This window comes from Oryctolagus cuniculus, chromosome 4 (assembly GCF_964237555.1).
Source record: "Oryctolagus cuniculus chromosome 4, mOryCun1.1, whole genome shotgun sequence".
Taxonomy (NCBI): Eukaryota; Metazoa; Chordata; class Mammalia; order Lagomorpha; family Leporidae; genus Oryctolagus; species Oryctolagus cuniculus.
In genome coordinates this window covers 140,149,935-140,169,164 of record NC_091435.1, presented here as the reverse complement: position 1 = coordinate 140,169,164, position 19,230 = coordinate 140,149,935, and the positions used below count along the sequence as shown (strand labels likewise).

At 48.6% G+C, this 19,230-nt stretch overlaps 1 protein-coding gene across 2 annotated transcripts in view; it reads left to right on the top strand.

Annotated features, from left to right (window-relative positions):
• Positions 1-19,230, top strand: part of LOC100358019 (uncharacterized) — a 72,183-nt gene that overhangs the window by 12,406 nt on the left and 40,547 nt on the right. For both annotated transcript variants that reach the window (XM_017346669.3, XM_070072735.1), the window contains exons 4-6: positions 10,641-10,789; positions 13,515-13,655; positions 14,295-14,440. In XM_017346669.3, the coding sequence (XP_017202158.3) occupies positions 10,641-10,789; positions 13,515-13,655; positions 14,295-14,440 (436 nt within the window). The remainder of the gene's footprint in view (positions 1-10,640; positions 10,790-13,514; positions 13,656-14,294; positions 14,441-19,230) is intronic.

Sequence of the window (19,230 nt, the reverse complement as noted above, 5' to 3'; positions counted from 1 at the left end):
GGCATTCTTGGTGATGCCTAAGGAACCTATCACCCCCTTTGTTTGGGGTTGAGACCATGAAAAGTCATGGCCTAGGAACAAAACTAAATTGCAGGGGCTGGCACTGTGGTGTAGTAGGCTAAGGCTCCACCTGTGGTGCCGATATCCCATTCGGACACCGGTTCGAGTCCTGGCTGCTCTATTTCTAATCCAGCTCCCTGTTTATAACCTGGGAGAGCAGCAGAGATGGCCCGAGTGCTTGGGTCCCTGCACCCATGTGGGAGACCCAGAAGATCCTGGTTTCTAGTTTCAGATCAGCTCAGCTCCAGCCGTTGGAGCTATTTGGGGAGTGAACCAGTGAATGGAAGATCGCTCAGTCTCTGTCTGTCTCTCTAATTCTGCCTTTCAAGTAAAATAAATAAATCTTAAAAAAATACACCACTTGCAAGCAAACAGCACCTCAAAAGACTATAGATTGGTTTCTGATCATCTCAAGTCTGAAACTGGATTGAAGGACCCTAGATTGCTGAGGTACCCAGGTGTCTAGAAGCAAAATAGTCCTTTGGAGACAATGACAATACCTTAGGCCTCAAATTATGCCTATACATGATTTTATAAAGTTCAATAAACCCACACCAAAAAATAGCTATGTGAAGAAGCAATACAATATGAATAAATCTATACAGATTATAGAAAAAGATGGTGTAAACAGCCCAATGAGGACTAAGATACATGAATTGACAGAAATATACTTTTAAAGATCTATGCTTGGGCAAGTGCTGTGGTGTAGTGGGTAAAGCCACCACCTGCAGTGCCAGCATCCCACATGGGTGCCAGTTTGAGTCCCAGCTGCTCTACTTCCAATCCAGCTCTCTGTTATGGCCTGGGAAAGCAGCAGAAAGTGGTCCAAGTCCTTGGGCCGCTGCACCCATATGGGAGACCCAGAAGAGGCTCCTGGCTCCTGGCTTCGGATCGGCCCAGCTCTGGCTGTTGCGGCCATTTGGGGAGTGAACCAGTGGGTGGAAGACCTCTCTCTCTCTGCCTCTGTCTTTCAAATAGATAAATAAATCTTTTTTTTTTTTTAATATATGCTTAAAATGTTTAAGGAAATGTCAAAAATCAACATTTGTGGCCAAAAAAACCCTAAATATACATTCTAGAACTGAAAAATTCAGTATGAAGTACTTCAAAATGTTCATAGAAATGGAATTTAAATGTTTATTTGGTGAAAAAAAATTTTGAAACTCATGTATAGTTGTCTTCATAGTACATTTTTTGTACTTTTTGTAAAACTTTGAAATTAAAATCTCAGTAGATGGATTTAACAGTATTTTAGACAGAATTAGTAAAATGACAAGGTCAGCAGAAAATATGCAGAATGGAGCATGAAATAATGAAAGAAAGTCAAAGAGAAGGTAAGACACATAGTAGGTGAGATAATCAGTGTACTTATAATTGGAGTCTCAGTACTTGAAAAGACATAAACCACAGATTCAATTAGAACTGTTAATCCCACACTGTCAATACAAGGAAAAACTAGGATCATTATAGGAAACTACTAAAGATGAAAGAGAAAAATCGTGAAGTCAGTTAATGGGGGCCGGCCTTGTGGTGAAGAGGGGTAAGCCGCTGCCTGCAACTCTGGCATCCCACATGGGCACCAGTTCAAGTCCCAGCTTCTCCACTTCCAATCTTGCTTGCTAGCTCCCTGCTAATGCACCTAGGAAAGCAGAGGAAGATGGTCCAGGTCCTTGGGTCCCTGCTGCCCATGTGAAAGACCCAGAAGAAGCTCCTGGCGCTTGGCTTCGGATTGGCTCAGCTCTGGCCATTGCAGCCATTTGGGGAGGTAAACCAGCAGATGGAAGATCTTTCTCTCTCTCTCCGTCCCTCTCTCACTAACCTCTGTCTTTCCAATAAATAAATTAAATATTAAAAAAACTCAGTTAATGAATGTGAGGATTTGTTAATAGGCTATGACAAGTGGGTTCTGTCCTGGTTGCGCCTCTTCCAGTCCAGCTCTCTGCTGTGGCCCAGGAAGGCAGTGGAGGATGGCCCAAGTGCTTGGGCCCCTGTACCTGCATGGGAGACCAGGAAGAAGCACCTGGCTCCTGGCTTCAGATCGGCACAGTACGCCGGCAGTAGCGGCCATTTGGGGGGTGAACCAATGGAAGGAAGACCTTTCTGTCTCTAACTCTCCCTGTCCAAAAAAAAAAAAAAAAAAAAAAAAAAAAAAAAAAAAAAGGCTATGACAGACTTTATTTTAAAAATCAGACTTACACATTGGATTTTTACATATTGTATAACACTGTTTCCAAATTTTTTATACACTTTAGATATTTCCAAACAATTCTTCATTTTAGTGTGTTTGAGCTGTTATAACAAAATAGCATAAACTTGGTAGTTTACAACCAAACTTCTCTCTCCCCATCTGGAGGCTGGGAAGCCTTAACCGAAGTGCCAGCAGTGCAGTGTCTCATGAGACGCCTCTCCCTGGCCAATGGGTGACATGTTCTTAGTGACAGTTGAGAGCTATTAAATTTCCATACACCAGGGTGGGACTGTAAATTGGTATAATCACTTTGGGAAATCTTATTGAAATACTATTGATTCCAAAATCTATGCATACTTGTACCAGAAGACATATACAAAATTACTCATGGAAACCAAGAACTGGGAACAGCCCAAATTTCCATCAACAGGAGAATGGGAAAATAAATTATGGCATAGGAAGGGTCTTTGAAAAGTTCATGGAAAATGCCAATTATGAAAATACTCAGGGCGGGCATTTGGTGGGCAGTTAAGATGCTACGGGGATGCCAGCATTATATCACAGTGCATGGGTTTGAGTGCTGACTCAGTTTCCAGTCCAGCTTCCTGGTGATGCGCAGATTCTGGCTCAAGTACCTGGGTCCCTGCCACCATGTGGGAGACCCAGACCGAGTTCCAGCTGTTGTAGGTATTTGGAGAGTGAACCAGTAGATGGAAGCTCTCTCTGCTTTTCAAATAAATACATAAATAGCTTAAATACTATTTTTAAAAACTAATTGCATTTCCAACTTTTTCCGCTAAAATTAACTTGTTATAATTCCATTTTTATGAACTTTTTGATGTAACTTCATATTTATAAAGAACATTCACTATATAACAAAGGAACTATGTTAAAATATGACTCACAAATATGTTGTACAAATGAAAAGAGACACAAACAATGTATTTTCTATGCTTACATTTATATAAAATAAAACAGGAAAAACCATGATGTTTGATTGTCATAAAATTACTTTTAGGGAGCCAGCGCGGCGGCTCAATAGGTTAATCCTCCGCCTTGCGGCGCCAGCACACCAGGTTCTAGTCCCGGTCGGGGAGCCGGATTCTGTCCTGGTTGCTCCTCTTCCAGGCCAGCTCTCTGCTGTGGCCAAGGAGTGCAGTGGAGGATGGCCCAAGTGCTTGGGCCCTGCACCCCATGGGAGACCAGGAGAAGCACCTGGCTCCTGCCTTTGGATCAGCACGGTGCGCTGGCCACAGTGTGCCAGCTGCGGCGGCCATTGGAGGGTGAACCAATGGCAAAGGAAGACCTTTCTCTCTGTCTCACTCTTTCACTGTCCCCTCTGCCTGTCAACAAAAAGTTACTTTTAGGGAAGAGAGGAGAGACAAGACCGAGAAAGGGCACTAGCAGTCATTTTTCTAGCTCTTGCTTTTTTTAAGATTTTATTTTTTTACTTGAGAGGCAGAGCTACAAAGAGGGAGAGAGAAAGAGAAAGACCTTCCATACACTGGTTCACTCCCCACATGGCCACAACGGCCAAAGCTGGGCTGATCCAAAGCCAGGAGCTTAAGCCATGTCTCTCACACAGGTGCAGGGGCCCAATCACTTGGGCCATCTTCCACTGCTTTTCCAGGCCAAAGCAGAGAGCAGGATCAGAAGAGGAGCAGCAGGACTAGAACTGATGCCCTATTTGGGATACCAGCACTGCAGGTGGAGGCTTAGCCCCCTATGCCACAGCGCCAGCCCCTCTCTTGCTTTTTAAATGAAGACCTTTTATTTCTCTGAATGTGTTTACATGATTTTCTATTCTTTTTTTTAACATTTATTATTTAATTGAAAAACAGTTACAGAGAGGCAGAGGCAGAGACAGAGAAGTCATCCATCACATGGTTCACTCCCCAAATGGCCACAGCTGCACTGATCAAAGCCAGGAGCCAGGAACTTCTAGGTCTCCCACGAGAGTGCAGGGGCCCAAGGACTTGGGCCATCTTCTGCTGCTTTCCCAGGCCATAGCAGAGAGCTGGATTGGAAGAGGAGCAGCCAGGACTCGAACAGGTGCCAATACAGGATGCCAGCACTGCAGGAGGTGGCCCCTTGATTTTCTGTTCTGTATCTCATTGCTACACTGACATGGATTATTTCAGAATCCAGTATTTCTGGCTCTTGCTTCTGCTGACTCTTATGGTGATGTTTCTTTGTTTTCTGATTTCTTTTTTACTATAAGCCAATATTTCCTGGAAGAAACGGTCGTAGCACTTCTTTGAGCTCTGGTTTGAAGACAGCTTCCTGTGGAGAAGATTTCTGCATTTGCTTCTGTCATGACTCAGGGTGCTGGGTAGCAACACCAAACGTTTCTTTCAAGCATCCAGGAAGTATAAATTCAGGGTGCAAAGCCATGTTAGGGGCAGTCTGAGTTCTCAGAGGACTTGTTTTTCCCGCGTATTTATCAGTTGAGGATAAGCAGTTTGTCCTAGAAGAGTTAAGTTTATTTCTAGTTCATCCTTACTCTACAGGCATCATGCCATGGCCCACTTCATTTTTTTTAAAGATTTATTTATTTATTTATTTGAAAGACAAAGTTAATAGAGAGGCAGAGACAGAGAGAGAGAGAGAGAGGTCTTCCATCCACTGGTTCACTCCCCCAGTTGGCTGCAATGGCCAGAGCCGGGCCAATCCGAAGCCAGGAGCTTCTTCCAGGTCTCCCGTGTTGGTATAGGGTCACAAGGACTTGGGCCATCTTCTACTGCTTTCCCAGGCCATAGCAGAGAGCTGGATCAGAAGTGGAGCAGTCAGGACTCGAACTGGCACCCATACGGGATGACGACACTGCAGGCAATGGCTTTATCCGCTACACCACAGTGCTGGCCCCAGCCCACTTTGTGTTTGGGGCCATACCATTGTGCAGTATTTTCTGCTGATTCTTCATCTTTGGTGCTCATGGGCTTTAGCTCCTATTCCCTGGACTCCATCAGCCATGAACAACACGGCTTCAGTGACGTCCTCATGGGGAGAGCTGTGTTCTCCCCTGGCTTCCTGATTTCTCTTATTTACTGGCCTTGGGGTATTCTGCACTAACCTGTCAGCCAATCAACACATTTTAGGAAGCTATTTTTTTAATTCATAGAAGAAAACATAGAGGACATGCTTTATGACATTGCATTTGGTAATGATTTCTTGGCTATGACACTAGAAGCTAGGGCAGAAAGAACAAGATCAATTGGACCACATCAAAGTGTAAAATTGTCATGCCTCACCTCAAAGGACAAAGCCAATAGAGTGAACAGTAGCCCATAGAATGGGAGACAATAACTGATAATGGGTTAGTATCCAGAATACATAAAGAAATCATAGAGGGGCCAGTGCTATGGCATAGTGGATAAAGCTACTGTCTGCTGTGCCAGCATCCCAAATGGGTGCTGATTCAAGTCCTGACTGCTCCACTTTTGAACCAGCTCTCTGCTATGATCTGGGAAAGCAGTAGAAGATGGCCCAAGTCCTTGGGTCCCTGAACCCATATGGGAGACCCGGAAGAAGCTCCAGACTCCTGACTTTGAATCAGCCCAGTTCTGGCCATTGTGGCCATCTGGGGAATGAACCAGTGAATGGAAGACCTCTCTCCCTCCCTTCCTCTCTCTCCCTCTGCCTCTCTGTTAACTCTGCCTTTCAAATAAAAATAAATATTAAAAAAATAAATCATACAACCCAACAATCCAGAATCCTTAAGAAATCCTACAACTCAACATCGACCAAGTCATCTGATTTAAAATGGGCAGAGGACTTGAACATTCTTCAAAGAAGACACACAAATGGCCAAGGAGCACACGAAAAGATGTTCAACAGCACTAATCCCTATGGAATGCAAATCAAAACCACAATGACATACTCCCTCATCCCGACTAAGAGAGCTAGGATCAAGGAAAACAGAAAATAACAGGGGGCCGGCACTGTGGTGCAGTAGGTTAGTCCTCCGCCTTTGGTGCCAACATCCCATGTTGGTGTCGGTTCGAGTCTCGGCTGCTCCACTTCCAATCTATCTCTCTGCTATGGCCTGGGAAAGCAGTAGAAGATGGCCTAAGCCCTTGGGCCCTTGTACCCACACAGGAGACCTGGAGGAAGCTCCTGGCTTCAAAGCAGTGCAGCTCCAGCCGCTGTGGCCATTTGGGGAGTGAACCAGCAGATGGAAGACCTCTCTCTCTCTCTCCCCCTCTATCTCCCTCCCTCCCTCCCTCCGCCAGTAACTATCTCTCAAATAAAATAATAAACAAACCTTTAAAAAATACATGATAAAAAGAGGAAAATAACAAGTGTTGGAGAGGAAAAGTTGGAAGCCTTGTGCATTGTTGGTGGGAATGTAAAATAATGTAGTCTCTATGGAAAACAGTATGGTGGTTCCTCTATCAAAAATAACCACATGATCTAGCAATTCCACTTGTGGGTATGTAACCGAAAGAACCGAGAGCAGGGTCAGCCTGGAGGAGACAGGTGTACACCCACGTTCAGAGCAGCACGATTCACTCCCAGCAGCCAAGGGTGGAAGGAACCCAAGTGCCCACTGACAAACGATGCACAAACAAAACAAGGTGTACACATATGCAGTGGAGTATTGCAGTCTTTTTTTTTTTTTTTTTTACAGGCAGAGTGGACAGTGAGAGAGAGAGAGAGAGAGAAAGGTCTTCCTTTTTGCTGTTGGTTCACCCTCCAATGGCCGCCGTGGCTGGCGCATTGCGCTGATCCAAAGCCAGGAGCCAGGTGCTTTTCCTGGTCTCCCATGCGGGTGCAGGGCCCAAGTACTTGGGCCATCCTCCACTGTACTCCCGGGCCACAGCAGAGAGCTGGCCTGGAAGAGGGGCAACCGGGACAGAATCCGGCGCCCCAACCGGGACTAGAACCCGGTGTGCCGGCGCCGCAAGGCGGAGAATTAGCCTACTGAGCCACAGCGCTGGCCGTATTGCAGTCTTAAAAAGGAAATTCCAACATGTGCCTCAGCATGGAATGAGCCTTAAGAACATTATGCTAAGTGAAAGAAACCAGTCACGTAAACGACAAATAACCCTATGACTCACATGATAGTCCTGGAGTAGTGATACACAGACAGACTAGAGGGTGAGTGTGGGGCTTGGAGGGGGCATAGATGGATGGGGAGTCATTGTTTGGTGGGTGCAGAGCTTCTATTCTGCAGGACGAGGTTCTGGAGATGGAGGATGACATTGGCTGAACAATATGAATGTGCTTAATGCCCCTGAACCGTACACTGAAAAATGTCCCCATAGTAAATGTTATTTGTGTGCATTTAACTGGTACCATTGTTGGCAAATGAATTTTTAAAAGTTATTTTAATTATGTAACCAGCATTTTTAGTTGCCTTTATTCAAAAGGTCAGTCAGGGTCCCCAGTCCATGGAAGCCAGAGAATGCTGTCCATGCCTGTTTACAGTGGGGCTTAGGGGCCGGTGCTGTGGCATAGCAGGTTAAGCTATCACCTGCAACACCGGCATCCCATATTGGTGCAGGTTCATGTCCTGGCTACTCCACTCCCCATCCAGCTCCCTAATGCGCCTGGGAAAGCAGTGGAAGATGGCCCAAGTCCTTGGGCCCCTGCACCAACATGGGAGACCTGGATGAAGCTCCTGGCTCCTGGCTTTGGCCTGGCCCAGCTCTGCTGTTGCAGCCATTTGGGGAGTGAACCAGCAGAAGGACGAGCTCACTCTCTTTCAAATAAATAAATCTTAAAAAAAATTAAAAAGTGGACCTTAATGCTTCCTTCCGCACCACCTGCCTGCAAGTCTTCAGGCTACTGGGGATTTCTATCAGGGTGCCTGTGCTCCTTGCCCACAGCAGTGCTGGCACGCGGGCAGTGACCCCACACCCCTCTGGCAAGGAGCCTGCCTAGCACAGACCAGTACTGCCAGAGGCACCGACATGCCATCCCCCCACCACCCCGTCAGGGCAGCTGGAGCAACTCACCCACGCTCAGACAGGCGTCTCATTAGAGGCCGCAGCCCCGGCACTGTGCTTAGGTTGCTAGCGCCTCTCCGCCCCAGCTGGGAGTAACGCGCAGTTCTGTGTCTGACCCACATGTCCTTGCCTTAAAAAACCCCAAGTCCTTCAAACCCCACAAAGCCTCTCTCTAGCTTCAAATCGGAAGCAGGGAATCCTCCGCTTGTGGCTGTTCTGTCGCTAGGAGGGGGTCTCCGTGACCTGGCGATACGCCGTCTTCAATACCTTCTCCTGCAGTGCCGTGGGTATCATCCATTACACAGGACATGACCTGGCCATTAACCCCTCCACTCGGGAGCCTGCGGGAACGTGGGGGCTCCACACACTCACGTGTCGCCCTCAGCCCAGTCCCTTCAACAGGAGAGGTTCCTAGCTGCTGTATCAGCATCGCCCACTTTTTTTATTTGACAGAGTTACAGAGAGAAAGGTCTAGAAAGGTCTTCCTCCTGTCGATTCACCCCCCAAATGACCACTACGGCCGGAGCTGCGCCGATCCAAAGCCAGGAGCCAGGAGCCTCCTCCTGGTCTTCCAAGAGAGTACAGGGTCCAAGCACCTGGGCCATCCTCCACTGCCCTCCCAGGCCACAGCAGAGAGTTGGACTGGAAGAGGAGCAGCCGGGACTAGAACCGGTGCCCATATGGGATGCCAGCGCCGCAGGCGGAAGATTAACCAAGTGAGCCACGGCGCCAGCCCCAACATCGCCCACTTCTAAGCAGACCTCTGAATCCTAACATTTGTAACTATGCACAACCAGACAGTTTATTCTAAGTTTAATTACAAGACACGCACAGCTACACCACTCTACTGAGCAGAACCTAAGCACAGAGGCTTACTTTGATTATTTGATTATTCGAACATCAACGTCTGTCTCATCTGCTTGGACTGCCAACACAAAATCCCACCATGGAGGACTGAAATTCCTTTAAAACAATAGTTACTTATTTATACATTTGAAAAGCAGAGTGGCATAGACAGAGGGAGAGAGATCTTTCATCTACTGGTTCACTCCTCCAAAGGGCCCCAATATCTAGGTCTGGGCCAGGCTGAAGCTGGGAGCCAGGAGCTCCATTCCAGTCTCTCATGTGGGTGCAGGGGCCCAAGCACTTAGTCCATTCTGCACTGCCTTCTCAGGTGCATTAGCAGGGAACTGGATCAGAAGCAGAGTAGCCAGGACCATACCACTCTGATATGGGATGCCAGCATTGCAAATGATGGCTCAACCTGCTGTGCCACAATGCTGCTGGCTTCCAGAAATTTCTCTTAATTCTAGGGGCTGGAAGTCCAGGATCAAGGTTCCAGCAGAGCTGGTTTTTTCTGGCCTCTCTCCTTGATCTGTGGATGGCCACCCTCCCCTGTGTCTGTACGTGGTCTTCATTCTGTGCATCTGTATCCAGATATCAGTCATGCTGGGTTAGGGTTTACCCAGTGACTTCATTTTAATTTAATTATCGCTAAATATTCTGTCTCCAAATACAGTCACATTCTGAGGTACTAGGTGTTAGAACTTCAACATAACTAATTATCTTCAGGGCCGATGCAGTGGTTTAGTAGGTTAGGCTTCTGCCTATGGTGCCAGCATCCCCTATGGGCACCAGCTCACATCCCAGCTGCTCCACTTCTGATCCAGCTCTCTGCTAATGGCCTGGGAAAGCAGACCAGCCCAGCTCCGGCCGTTGTGGCCATCTGGGGAATGAACCAGCAGGTGGAGGGCCTCTCTCTGCCTCTTCCTCTAACTCCGCCACTCAGATAATCTTTTTTAAAAAAAAATTATCTTTAGGCCGGCGCCGCGGCTCACTAGGCTAATCCTCCGCCTAGCGGCGCCGGCACACCGGGTTCTAGTCCCGGTCGGGGCGCCGGATTCTGTCCCGGTTGCCCCTCTTCCAGGCCAGCCCTCTGCTGTGGCCCGGGAGTGCAGTGGAGGATGGCCCAGGTGCTTGGGCCCTGCACCCTATGGGAGACCAGGAAAAGCACCTGGCTCCTGGCTCCTGCCATCGGATCGGTGCGGTGCGCCGGCCGCAGCGCGCCGGCCGCGGTGGCCATTGGAGGGTGAACCAACGGCAAAAGGAAGACCTTTCTCTCTGTCTCTCTCTCTCACTGTCCACTCTGCCTGTCAAAAAAAAAAAAAAAAAAAATTATCTTTGAGGGGTAGGCACAATTCAATCCATAATATCATCCAAAATAATACTGTCATATAATTGATCTCATCCAAAAGCCTGGTGTTTCCCACATAATTCTTCAATGCCTCTTTTAGATGGAAATTATTGTCATGCTGCCTTTTCCTGGAGTGATTAGGAAGACATCTTGGAGGACAAAACGTTGGTTAGCGGTTGACTTGTAAGCCACATATTAGTGTGCTTGTCACCATTCTGTAAGCATTTTTTTAACCCTCCGTCCTCAGGCTTTGCTTCTGGAATTGAAGGGCCACGCCATCTGCCCTTTTACTGCCTTGAAGATCATCGATTGCAAGATGGACCCCTGGTCCCTCAGGCGGCTGGGGAAGGCTCTGCAGCTCTGCAGCTTGCGTTCTCTCGTCCTCGATTACTGCAAGTAAGGCTGGAACAGAGTCCCCTGGGGCTCTGCTGCTGCTGGGCTGAGGCAGGCCAGAGCCAGGGGGAGCCCTGTGTGCCTCATGTCAAGGCCTGGCTAACAGACGAACCTCTAACCCCTCCTTAGAGTTCATGTTCCTAAGCAAATGGTAGGTCGGCAGAGCTTTCTCCATTTGTCCATTCAACAAACCCTTGCTACAGGCCAGTTCATGCAGGATGCCATGTGCATGCCTATGCTCATTGCTAAGGAAGATGCAAAGATATACGGAGCCATGCTGCAAAGCGCAAGGGAGAGGGTCTGAATATCACAGAGGTCCACACATCTGTGATGGTTTGGATAAGGGAAACCGCCCTTCCCTGGGTGATGGGTCAGTGCTCACCAGGAAGGGAGCTGGGGAGGCAGATGGGGTACTTGGGAGGAGCAAGGCAGGTCCTTTAGAGGGCTTGGGGTGCCCCGAGTATCAGGAGAAGGTCAGTGGGTAAGCGTTATCATCATGGATACCAGCTAACAGTTAACAAGTGCTCACTGTACGCCGAGCTTGCTGCCTGGGCTATCTCGTTTGCCTTCCCAACCCTCTAGGAGATGTATACATTTCTATTCCTAGACTGTAGATGAGTTATCAACTTGTCAAGGCCACCATAGTGGTGCAGCAGGTAAAGCTGCCACCTGACACCTGCTTCCCATATGGGCATCGGTTCATGTTCTGGCTGCTGTACTTCGATCCAGCTCTCTGCTAATGACCTGGGAAAAACAATGCAAGAGTCCCAAGAATTTGGGCCCCTGCTACCCATGTGGGAGGCCCAGATGCAGCTCCTGGCTCCTGCCTGGCCCAGTAAGCCCTGGCCATTGTGGCCATCTGGGGAGTAAACCAGAGGATGGAAAATCTCTCTCCACCTCTCCCTTTCTAACTCTGACCTTTAAATACATAAATAAATCTTAGAGATCAAGTCATTCAAGGTCACTTGGCTCTTATTCACAGAGTCCAGATTGTCTGAATCAGAGCTTAAATCTTACCCACGACATTAGATTGCATGGGGTCTAAATTGGCCATCTACAAGTTATTCCAACTGCTTGTATGAGAAGTGGAAACTTCGGATCTATACTGAGATCTCCTCCGCTTCAGAAGTTGTGATCCGTGACTTCCTGTGCAGTCACATGGGCACTGATACACAAAAGGCCAACGGGCTGAGAGGCGAGAGAAATGATTCCCGCCTGAGAAGCTGTGACTCCGAGCCACAGAGGCCCCTGAAGAACCAGGCTCCTCAGGGTCCTGCCAGTAACAGCAGGGAGTCCATCAGCAAAGCGGTGGGGGGGGGGGGGCTCACTCTTTTAAAAAAATTTGAAAGAGAGAGGGGGAGACAGACACAGAGCAATCCCCATCACTGGTTCACTCTCCAAATGCCTGCAACAGACAGGGTTGGGTCAGACCGAAACCAAGAGCCAAGAACTCAATCCAGGCCCCCCAAGTGGGTGGCAGGGATCCAACTACTGAAGCCATAATCTACCACCTCCCTCCCAGAGCAAGCATCAACAGGAAACTAGAATAGGGATCAGGGCTAGGACCTGAACTCAGGCGCTCCGATATGGAATGCAGACCTCCCAAGCAACATTTTAGCTACTGGGCCAAACGCCCACCCCAAATGGGGAGGGGGCTCTCTGTGGAGGTGCTCCAGGTTTCTGAAGTGCTGCCGAAGGGGAGCGTTAGGCAGCGTGTCCTCACAGAAGGCCAGAGTCCTCAGAACACCAAGCAGTGACTACAAGAGCTGCTTGGAGCCGCCAGCTACCTGCGTGTACTGGGAAGAAGCATCCCTGCTGCCGAGCCCCCTCCATAGCCCAGTTCCTGGGAGGGACACCTAGAGACCTGCCTGGTGGGAAGAGACAAAGGGAGGATTCCCATCCTCGGGAAGGAGGCTGCTGTAACATCAGTTGCATCTCTGACAAGGTTGTCAGGCTGGTAGCTGGGAACCCCACCAGAGCCCTCAATGCCAGTATGGGGGTAGGCGGCAGCATCTGCATACTGCATTCTCTCCCTGCTGCCTTCCCTACTAATCTGGGAGGCAGTATGCCCACGTACATAACTGGCACGTAGTAGGCCCTCAATAGTTCTTTGTTAATGAGCTAAATTTTACAAGGTATTTCTGCTGATGCTACCCAGCTCATCTTCAAGCTCAAGCCTTGACAATCCAAATTCCTTGAAGATGTTGGTTTCACTCATGGAACCCGAGTTTCCTGACCCAGGAGGTTATACCACCCAAGGCAGCCTGCGACTCACTTTGCAAACTAAAGACTGTGTGACACAGGGCAAGGGAGTGGCACGGGGCCACGAAGGGGCCAGGAGAGCTTGAACTTTCCTGAACCTGCTCTGCTTCCAACAGGCCCCTCCTTGTCAGAGCTGGTGCCTCTGGCATCCTCCCAGAGTGCTACTGGCCCTGCAAGCTGGGCCCCCCAGCCCGTCTCTGCAGCAGCTGTCTGCCTCCACCTGCTCCCTTGAACGGGTGCTTCAAAACGCCCTCTGCTCCCTCCACCCAGGAGGCGGTCTTTGGGTCCCCTTCCCTCTGCACCCCACCTTGCCTACCATGGCTCCCTGAGCCCACCCAGGCCCTGGAAATCCAAATGGGGGATCAGCAGGGTTGCCTCCAATCACCCTGGTGAGGGCTTTAAAATGAGCCACTCGGCGAGTGGCACAGGTTTTGAAAGTCACTGATGTGTTCCTGTCATTTCTTAGGTTCGGAAAGGAAGAAATGGAGAGTGTTTTCTCAGGCCTGGAGAACCACCAAAGCCTAAAAGGGCTCAGTCTGCGATACTGTGGTCTGGGGCCAGAGAGCGGACAGAGGCTGGGCTCTGTGGTCAGCCGAAGTGCCATCAGGTGCGTGCCCTGCCCCCCACCCTGCTCCCCAGCTCAGCTTGGCACTGTCCTCAGTTAAATTATTTATTTTATTTGAGACACACACATGGCAGGGGGTGGTAGTGAGAGAAACAGATAACTCCCATCTGCTGGTTCATTCCCCAAATGCCTGGAACAGTTAGGGCTGGGCCAGATTGATACCAGGAGCCAGCAACTTAACCCAGGCCTCCCATGTGAGCAGCAGAACTCAATTCCTTGGGCCATCAACTGCTGCCTCCCAGCGTGTGCCTTAGCAGGAAGCTGGAAACGGAAGCAGAGCCTGAACTCGCCCATAGCAGAGTGCCTCAAACCAAGGCTGCCAAGCCGCTCTGCCAGACACCCGCCCCTCCACTATGATTTGAGTCCTCTTTCTCTCCCCTCTAGTTATTTTTGTTGCTGTAGGAGAAAGATTCTTATAGAATCAAGGGCAGCATACTTGAATGAGGTGTTTGGTCAGCTGACTTGATCAGTAAGTCAAATTTTCTGACATAAGGTATCATTATGATTGTTTGCTGGTTCATTACTTTATGGCTAGATATATTATTTCATCAGCTGAAGAATTCAAATCTAGATTTCAGGAAGTAGAACCAACATCAAATGAACCTTTCTCCCTTCCCGCAGAGAGTTGTACCTTGATGGAAATCATTTGCAGTGTTCCGGAGCCCTGGCTCTCCTCAGACCCCTGGCAGATTTTGCAGAGATGCAGGGGACAGACCAGCCAGCCCCAGGCTCACCCGACACCAGAGGCCCCCCTCAGCTGCTCCAAGGTCAGTGCCAGGGCTCTAGGCACTAACTTCCTGATGGGGAAGCTCTGCCGGGAGGGGCCCTCTCGGTGCATGGAGATTCTTCTTCCCGAGTACGCGTGGGAGACAGAGTAAGAGCCCCAGCGATATCTTTGTCCTAATCCTCAGAGCCTGTGAATGTGATCTCAAGTGGCAAAAGGGACTTGACCGAGGGGATTGGGTTAAGGATCTTGAGTCAGGGAAGTTATCCTGGACTATGCAAGTGGTCCAGCATCATCTCAGAGGGAGGCAGAACGGTCAGAGAGGAGACCAGGCGAGCAGAGGTGGGAACGATGTCAGGAAGGGGCCTCCAGAAGCCGGCCAAGGCGAGGAACGAATTTCCCTGGTGCCGCCAAAGGCAGGCAGCTCTGCAGACTCCTTGACTTCTGCCTGTGAGACCCATTTCAGACCGATTTCCTTAACTGTAAGAATGACAACCTCGGATTGCTCTAAGCAACTCAGCGTGTGGCCAGTTATCACCCAGGCAGCCAGTGCAGCACGTTAATCAGTCTGCGTAACAGTGAAGGCAACCCTAGCAGGGTTAGAGAACATGGATGGACTAGCACCTAAGACCTCCATGAGTACAACTGTCTCCAGAGATGGCTGGCTGGAGTCAGGGCCCCCGCTGTGTCAAACAGCCTCTGAGTTTGCTGCCCTTGACTCTTTCCATTCCAAGGGGTGACTTTTCTGAGTACAGCCAAGGTTTTTCCAAGGAGCAAGCAAAGGCAGCTGATGGGTCTGCCAGAAGTCTCAGGACTGTATTATGACCTGTGAGCCTCTTTCTTCTAAATACTGTGTCAAATCCCATAGGAAGGTTCTATCTAACTGGCCCTCTTTGGAGCACATTCTTAGCTCCTGGACCAGTGTCTAGGGCCCAGATCATGGTGAGCCATGATTGGCCGGGATTGTCACACACAATGGAGCACTGTGACAGGCAGCTCTACCAGCATTGCCAATTCACAGTGGGGGTGTGGCAGTCCCCCAGAGAACAGGCCAGTCAGGACAGACACAAGACAGATGAAAACGATGGTGCTTACTTTCCCATAATTCACTTGTTTTCATAGATTCCAAGTATGCATATTCACAACACTTTTTAAAGCTGATATGTTTAATAATTACTAATTGTAAGGAGTGAATAGTACAGACTTAGAGATGGACCCCAAATCCTATTCCAGCTGTGCATGACTTTGGGCAAATTATGAAATAAATCTAACCTCAGCATCCACTGCAAACTCAACAGAATAAAAATACCCCTTAGCATTTAATGAAGACAGGAAGTGAAGTACTTACTATGGCACCTCGCACAGGGTAAGGACTTGAGGGATATTAATTACCAGAACCCCATCATTATCATCATAGAAGCAACACCCCTTCCCTAGAGAGTAGAATCCTGAAGCACACTGGTAAACCATCACTCCACTTGCCGGAAAAAGTGAAGAGAAAGGGCTGAAATAAAACCTACTTTGTAGAAATAAATGCAAAGAACATGTGTCTAGCAGAGATTTGTATGTGCAATGGTTATCACTTATTGAGGGAGATTTGTGTAGGTCATTTCTTGAATTTGACAATTCAGTCAACCCAATAAGTATACAAAAGAAAGCTAAAAATCAATGTTTTCTATCAAATATACTTTCCCTGTGCCATTCTTACCAACATTCCTATAAATAGTGATGGTCCTAGGGTGACCATTTAATCTAGCAATGAAGACACCTGTGTCCCCTATCAGAGTACCTGGGTTCAATACCCAGCTTCGCTCCCAATTCCAGCTTCCTGCTAATGCAGACCCTGGAAGGCAGTGGTGATGGTTCAAGTAGCTGGGTCTCTGACACCCACGCAGGAGACCTAGATTGGGTTCCCAGCTCCTGGCTTTGGTGCAGCCTAGTCCTGGCTGTTGCAGACATTTGGGGAGAGAAAAGCATTTGGGAGCTTTTGCTTTTTCTCTTTCTCTCCCCTCCCAATCCCAAATAGCTAACTAAATAGAAATTTTTAAAAGCTGTGGTACTATTTATGAAATCCTATACTGAAGCTTTGGGATCTAAATAATCAGTGGGCCTGTGATTTTTTTTTAAGAACTGGAAATGTGAATGCACCACCTCAAGCGATTGATGTGTGCCAGGCAGGGTCAGGTCTGAGGGGTGGAACTGGAAAGGTGACAGAAGTGACAAAGATGACAGGAAGAAACTTGGAGATCCCCCAGTGCAGTTATCCTAAGTGTTTCTGCAGAAAGGAGCCTTCAACCTTAAGAGTTCAGGATTTGGGACCGGCGTTGTGGCGTGGCAGGTAAAGCCACCACCTGTGATGCCAGCATCCCACATGGGTGCAGGTTCAGGTCTTGGTTGCTCCAGTTCCAATCCAGTTCCCTGCTAAAAGGAAGCCTTGGTAAAGTAGAAGATGGCCCAAGTGCTTGGGCCCCTGCCATCCATGTGGGAGACCCAGATGAAGCTTCTGGCTCCTGGCTTAGGCTTGGCCCAGTCCCAGCTGTTGCTGCCATCTGGGGAGTGAACCACAGATGAAAGCTCTCTCTCTCTGCCTCTCCTGACTTTCAAGCACATAAATTAATCTTAAAAATAGAGATTGAGAGAGTGTGTTCAGGATTTGTTTTCCCAGAAAGCCAAAGAGGCAGGGCTGGAGCTGCCTACAGGGAGTGCCGTCCCTTCACTGGGTGGGAACTGGTCCGACTGGGCCAAGCCCTGACATCAGCGGTCAACAGGCAGGACCTCTTTAAAGTTCCTCCCATCAGTTAGGATCTCAGCAAAACAACAAAACCACAACAAGTTCAAGTGCATGTCTAGCTTCTTCTCGTGCAGCTGACAGTCTCTGAGGTCCACATTCACTGGAAACTTGGTGCTTATCCAGCTCAACTAGCACATCTGAGTCACTCTGCGTTCTTTTGGATAACTATTAGTAACTCCCAGCCACCCCCGAATGCCACAGCCGGGGAGGCTTGAACAACAGAAGTGTATTTTCTCACGGTTCTGGAGGCTCAGGGTCTCAAATCAGTTCTGTGGCCGGTTCGGGCTCTCTTCCTGGTTTGCAAACAGCCACCTTCTCACTGTAGCCTGCCCTGAGCACACAAAGGCACGGAGAGACAGGCAGTCTATAGCCACTGCTACCTCTTCTCAGAAAGACACCGCTCCTATCAGATTGGGCCCCACCTTTGTGACCCCACGTAACTATTTCCTTAGTGAGCTACACTGGGGGTTAGGGCTTGAACGTATGAAGGCAGAGGGGACACAAACTTCAGTCCATAGCTGTAATGTGCTCACCAGCGCAGACTGAAAACACCTTCGCCTTCAGTCGGACCGATAGACTCTGCTCCAGCACACTAGTTTTCACACCTTGATTTAAACTTCTTTTTGCCATCACAGTTAGCCTTCAATGATAACTGGAAGAAAAGAGCCATGCAAGGCAAGAAAATGGAATTATGTTACACTACTAACGCCTCCTCTGTTTCCATTTTAAGTTCAGGATTTATTTACTTTATTTGAAAGACAGAGTTATAAAGAGGGAGAATGAGAGGGAGAGAGATCTTCCATCTGCTGGTTCACTCCCCAAATGGCCACAACAGCTAGCACTGGGCCAGGCTGAAGCCAGGTGCTTCTTCTGGGTCTCCCATGTGGCTACAGGGGCTCAAGCACTTGGGCCATCCTCTACTGCTTTCCCAGGCACATTAGCAGGGAGCTGGATGGGAAGTGGAGCAGCCAGATCTCAAACTGGTGCCTATACGGGATGCCAACATTGTAAGGAGCAATAATCCGCAATGCCACAGTGCCAGCCCCTCCTTTTTAGTTTTTTTATTTGAAAAGCAGAGACAGAGGGTGTCTGTTTGATGGTTCGCGTCCCAAATATCTGCAATAGGCAGTGATATGCCAGCCTGATGTCAAAAGCTTGGAATTCAATCTGAGTCTCAGACTCAAGTGCTCGAGCCATCACCACTGCCTCCCAGGGTCTGCATTAGCAGGAAGCTGGAATGGAAGCTGGAGCCGGGTATAAAAATCTGGGTACTTGGATATGAAACACAGGCATCTTAACCTCTTGGCCAAATACCTGCCCTCTCTTTCTCCTTTTTAACCACAAGATACTTTGTACCAATTGCCTGAGTAACAAATCCTAATTTTCTGTATTACTTAGACCTCTCCAAGCATCCAGGTGTTGGCTAAGGGAAAGCAATCATACTGATCTTCTCCAACCACCTAGTGGTGTTTAGGGTCTCACATTCACCCCAACTTCCCTTACTAACTAGCACCCCGATTTTGCTTTGAAGGAACTACCCTTTCCCTGCCGGCTGCAGCCTAGTGAAGGGGTCAGTTAAGGCATCTGCCCTCTCCTGGCCAGGACCCACATACAGGACCTACGTTCTGCCAACTGGACTTTGCCACCCTAAAAATGTGCCTCGAGCAGTGTCCTTTGCCTCTTCCAGCCAGACCTGGGAGCTGTCATGGCTCCTGTCCTTTAATAACCCTGGCCTTGGAACCGGGGTACATGAAAACTTTCCATGGAATGTGCTGGGCAGGGTGTGGATGCTTTTAAACAGAGGTCTAGATTCACAGCTTCCCCAGGGAATATGTGCCTGAGACTTAAAGTCCTTGATCACACCCATCCTCCTCCTACTTTGCAAGAGACAGGCAGCCTCTCTCCCACTCAGTGTGCCAGCAGAGTCTTCCCCTGGAGTATGAAAGGAAGAGATGTTTCCAAATGTTAATGTAAATGTTAACCAAATAAATGACTAATAATTCAATGACAGATCATTCTTACATATCAGTGATTTCCGGTTT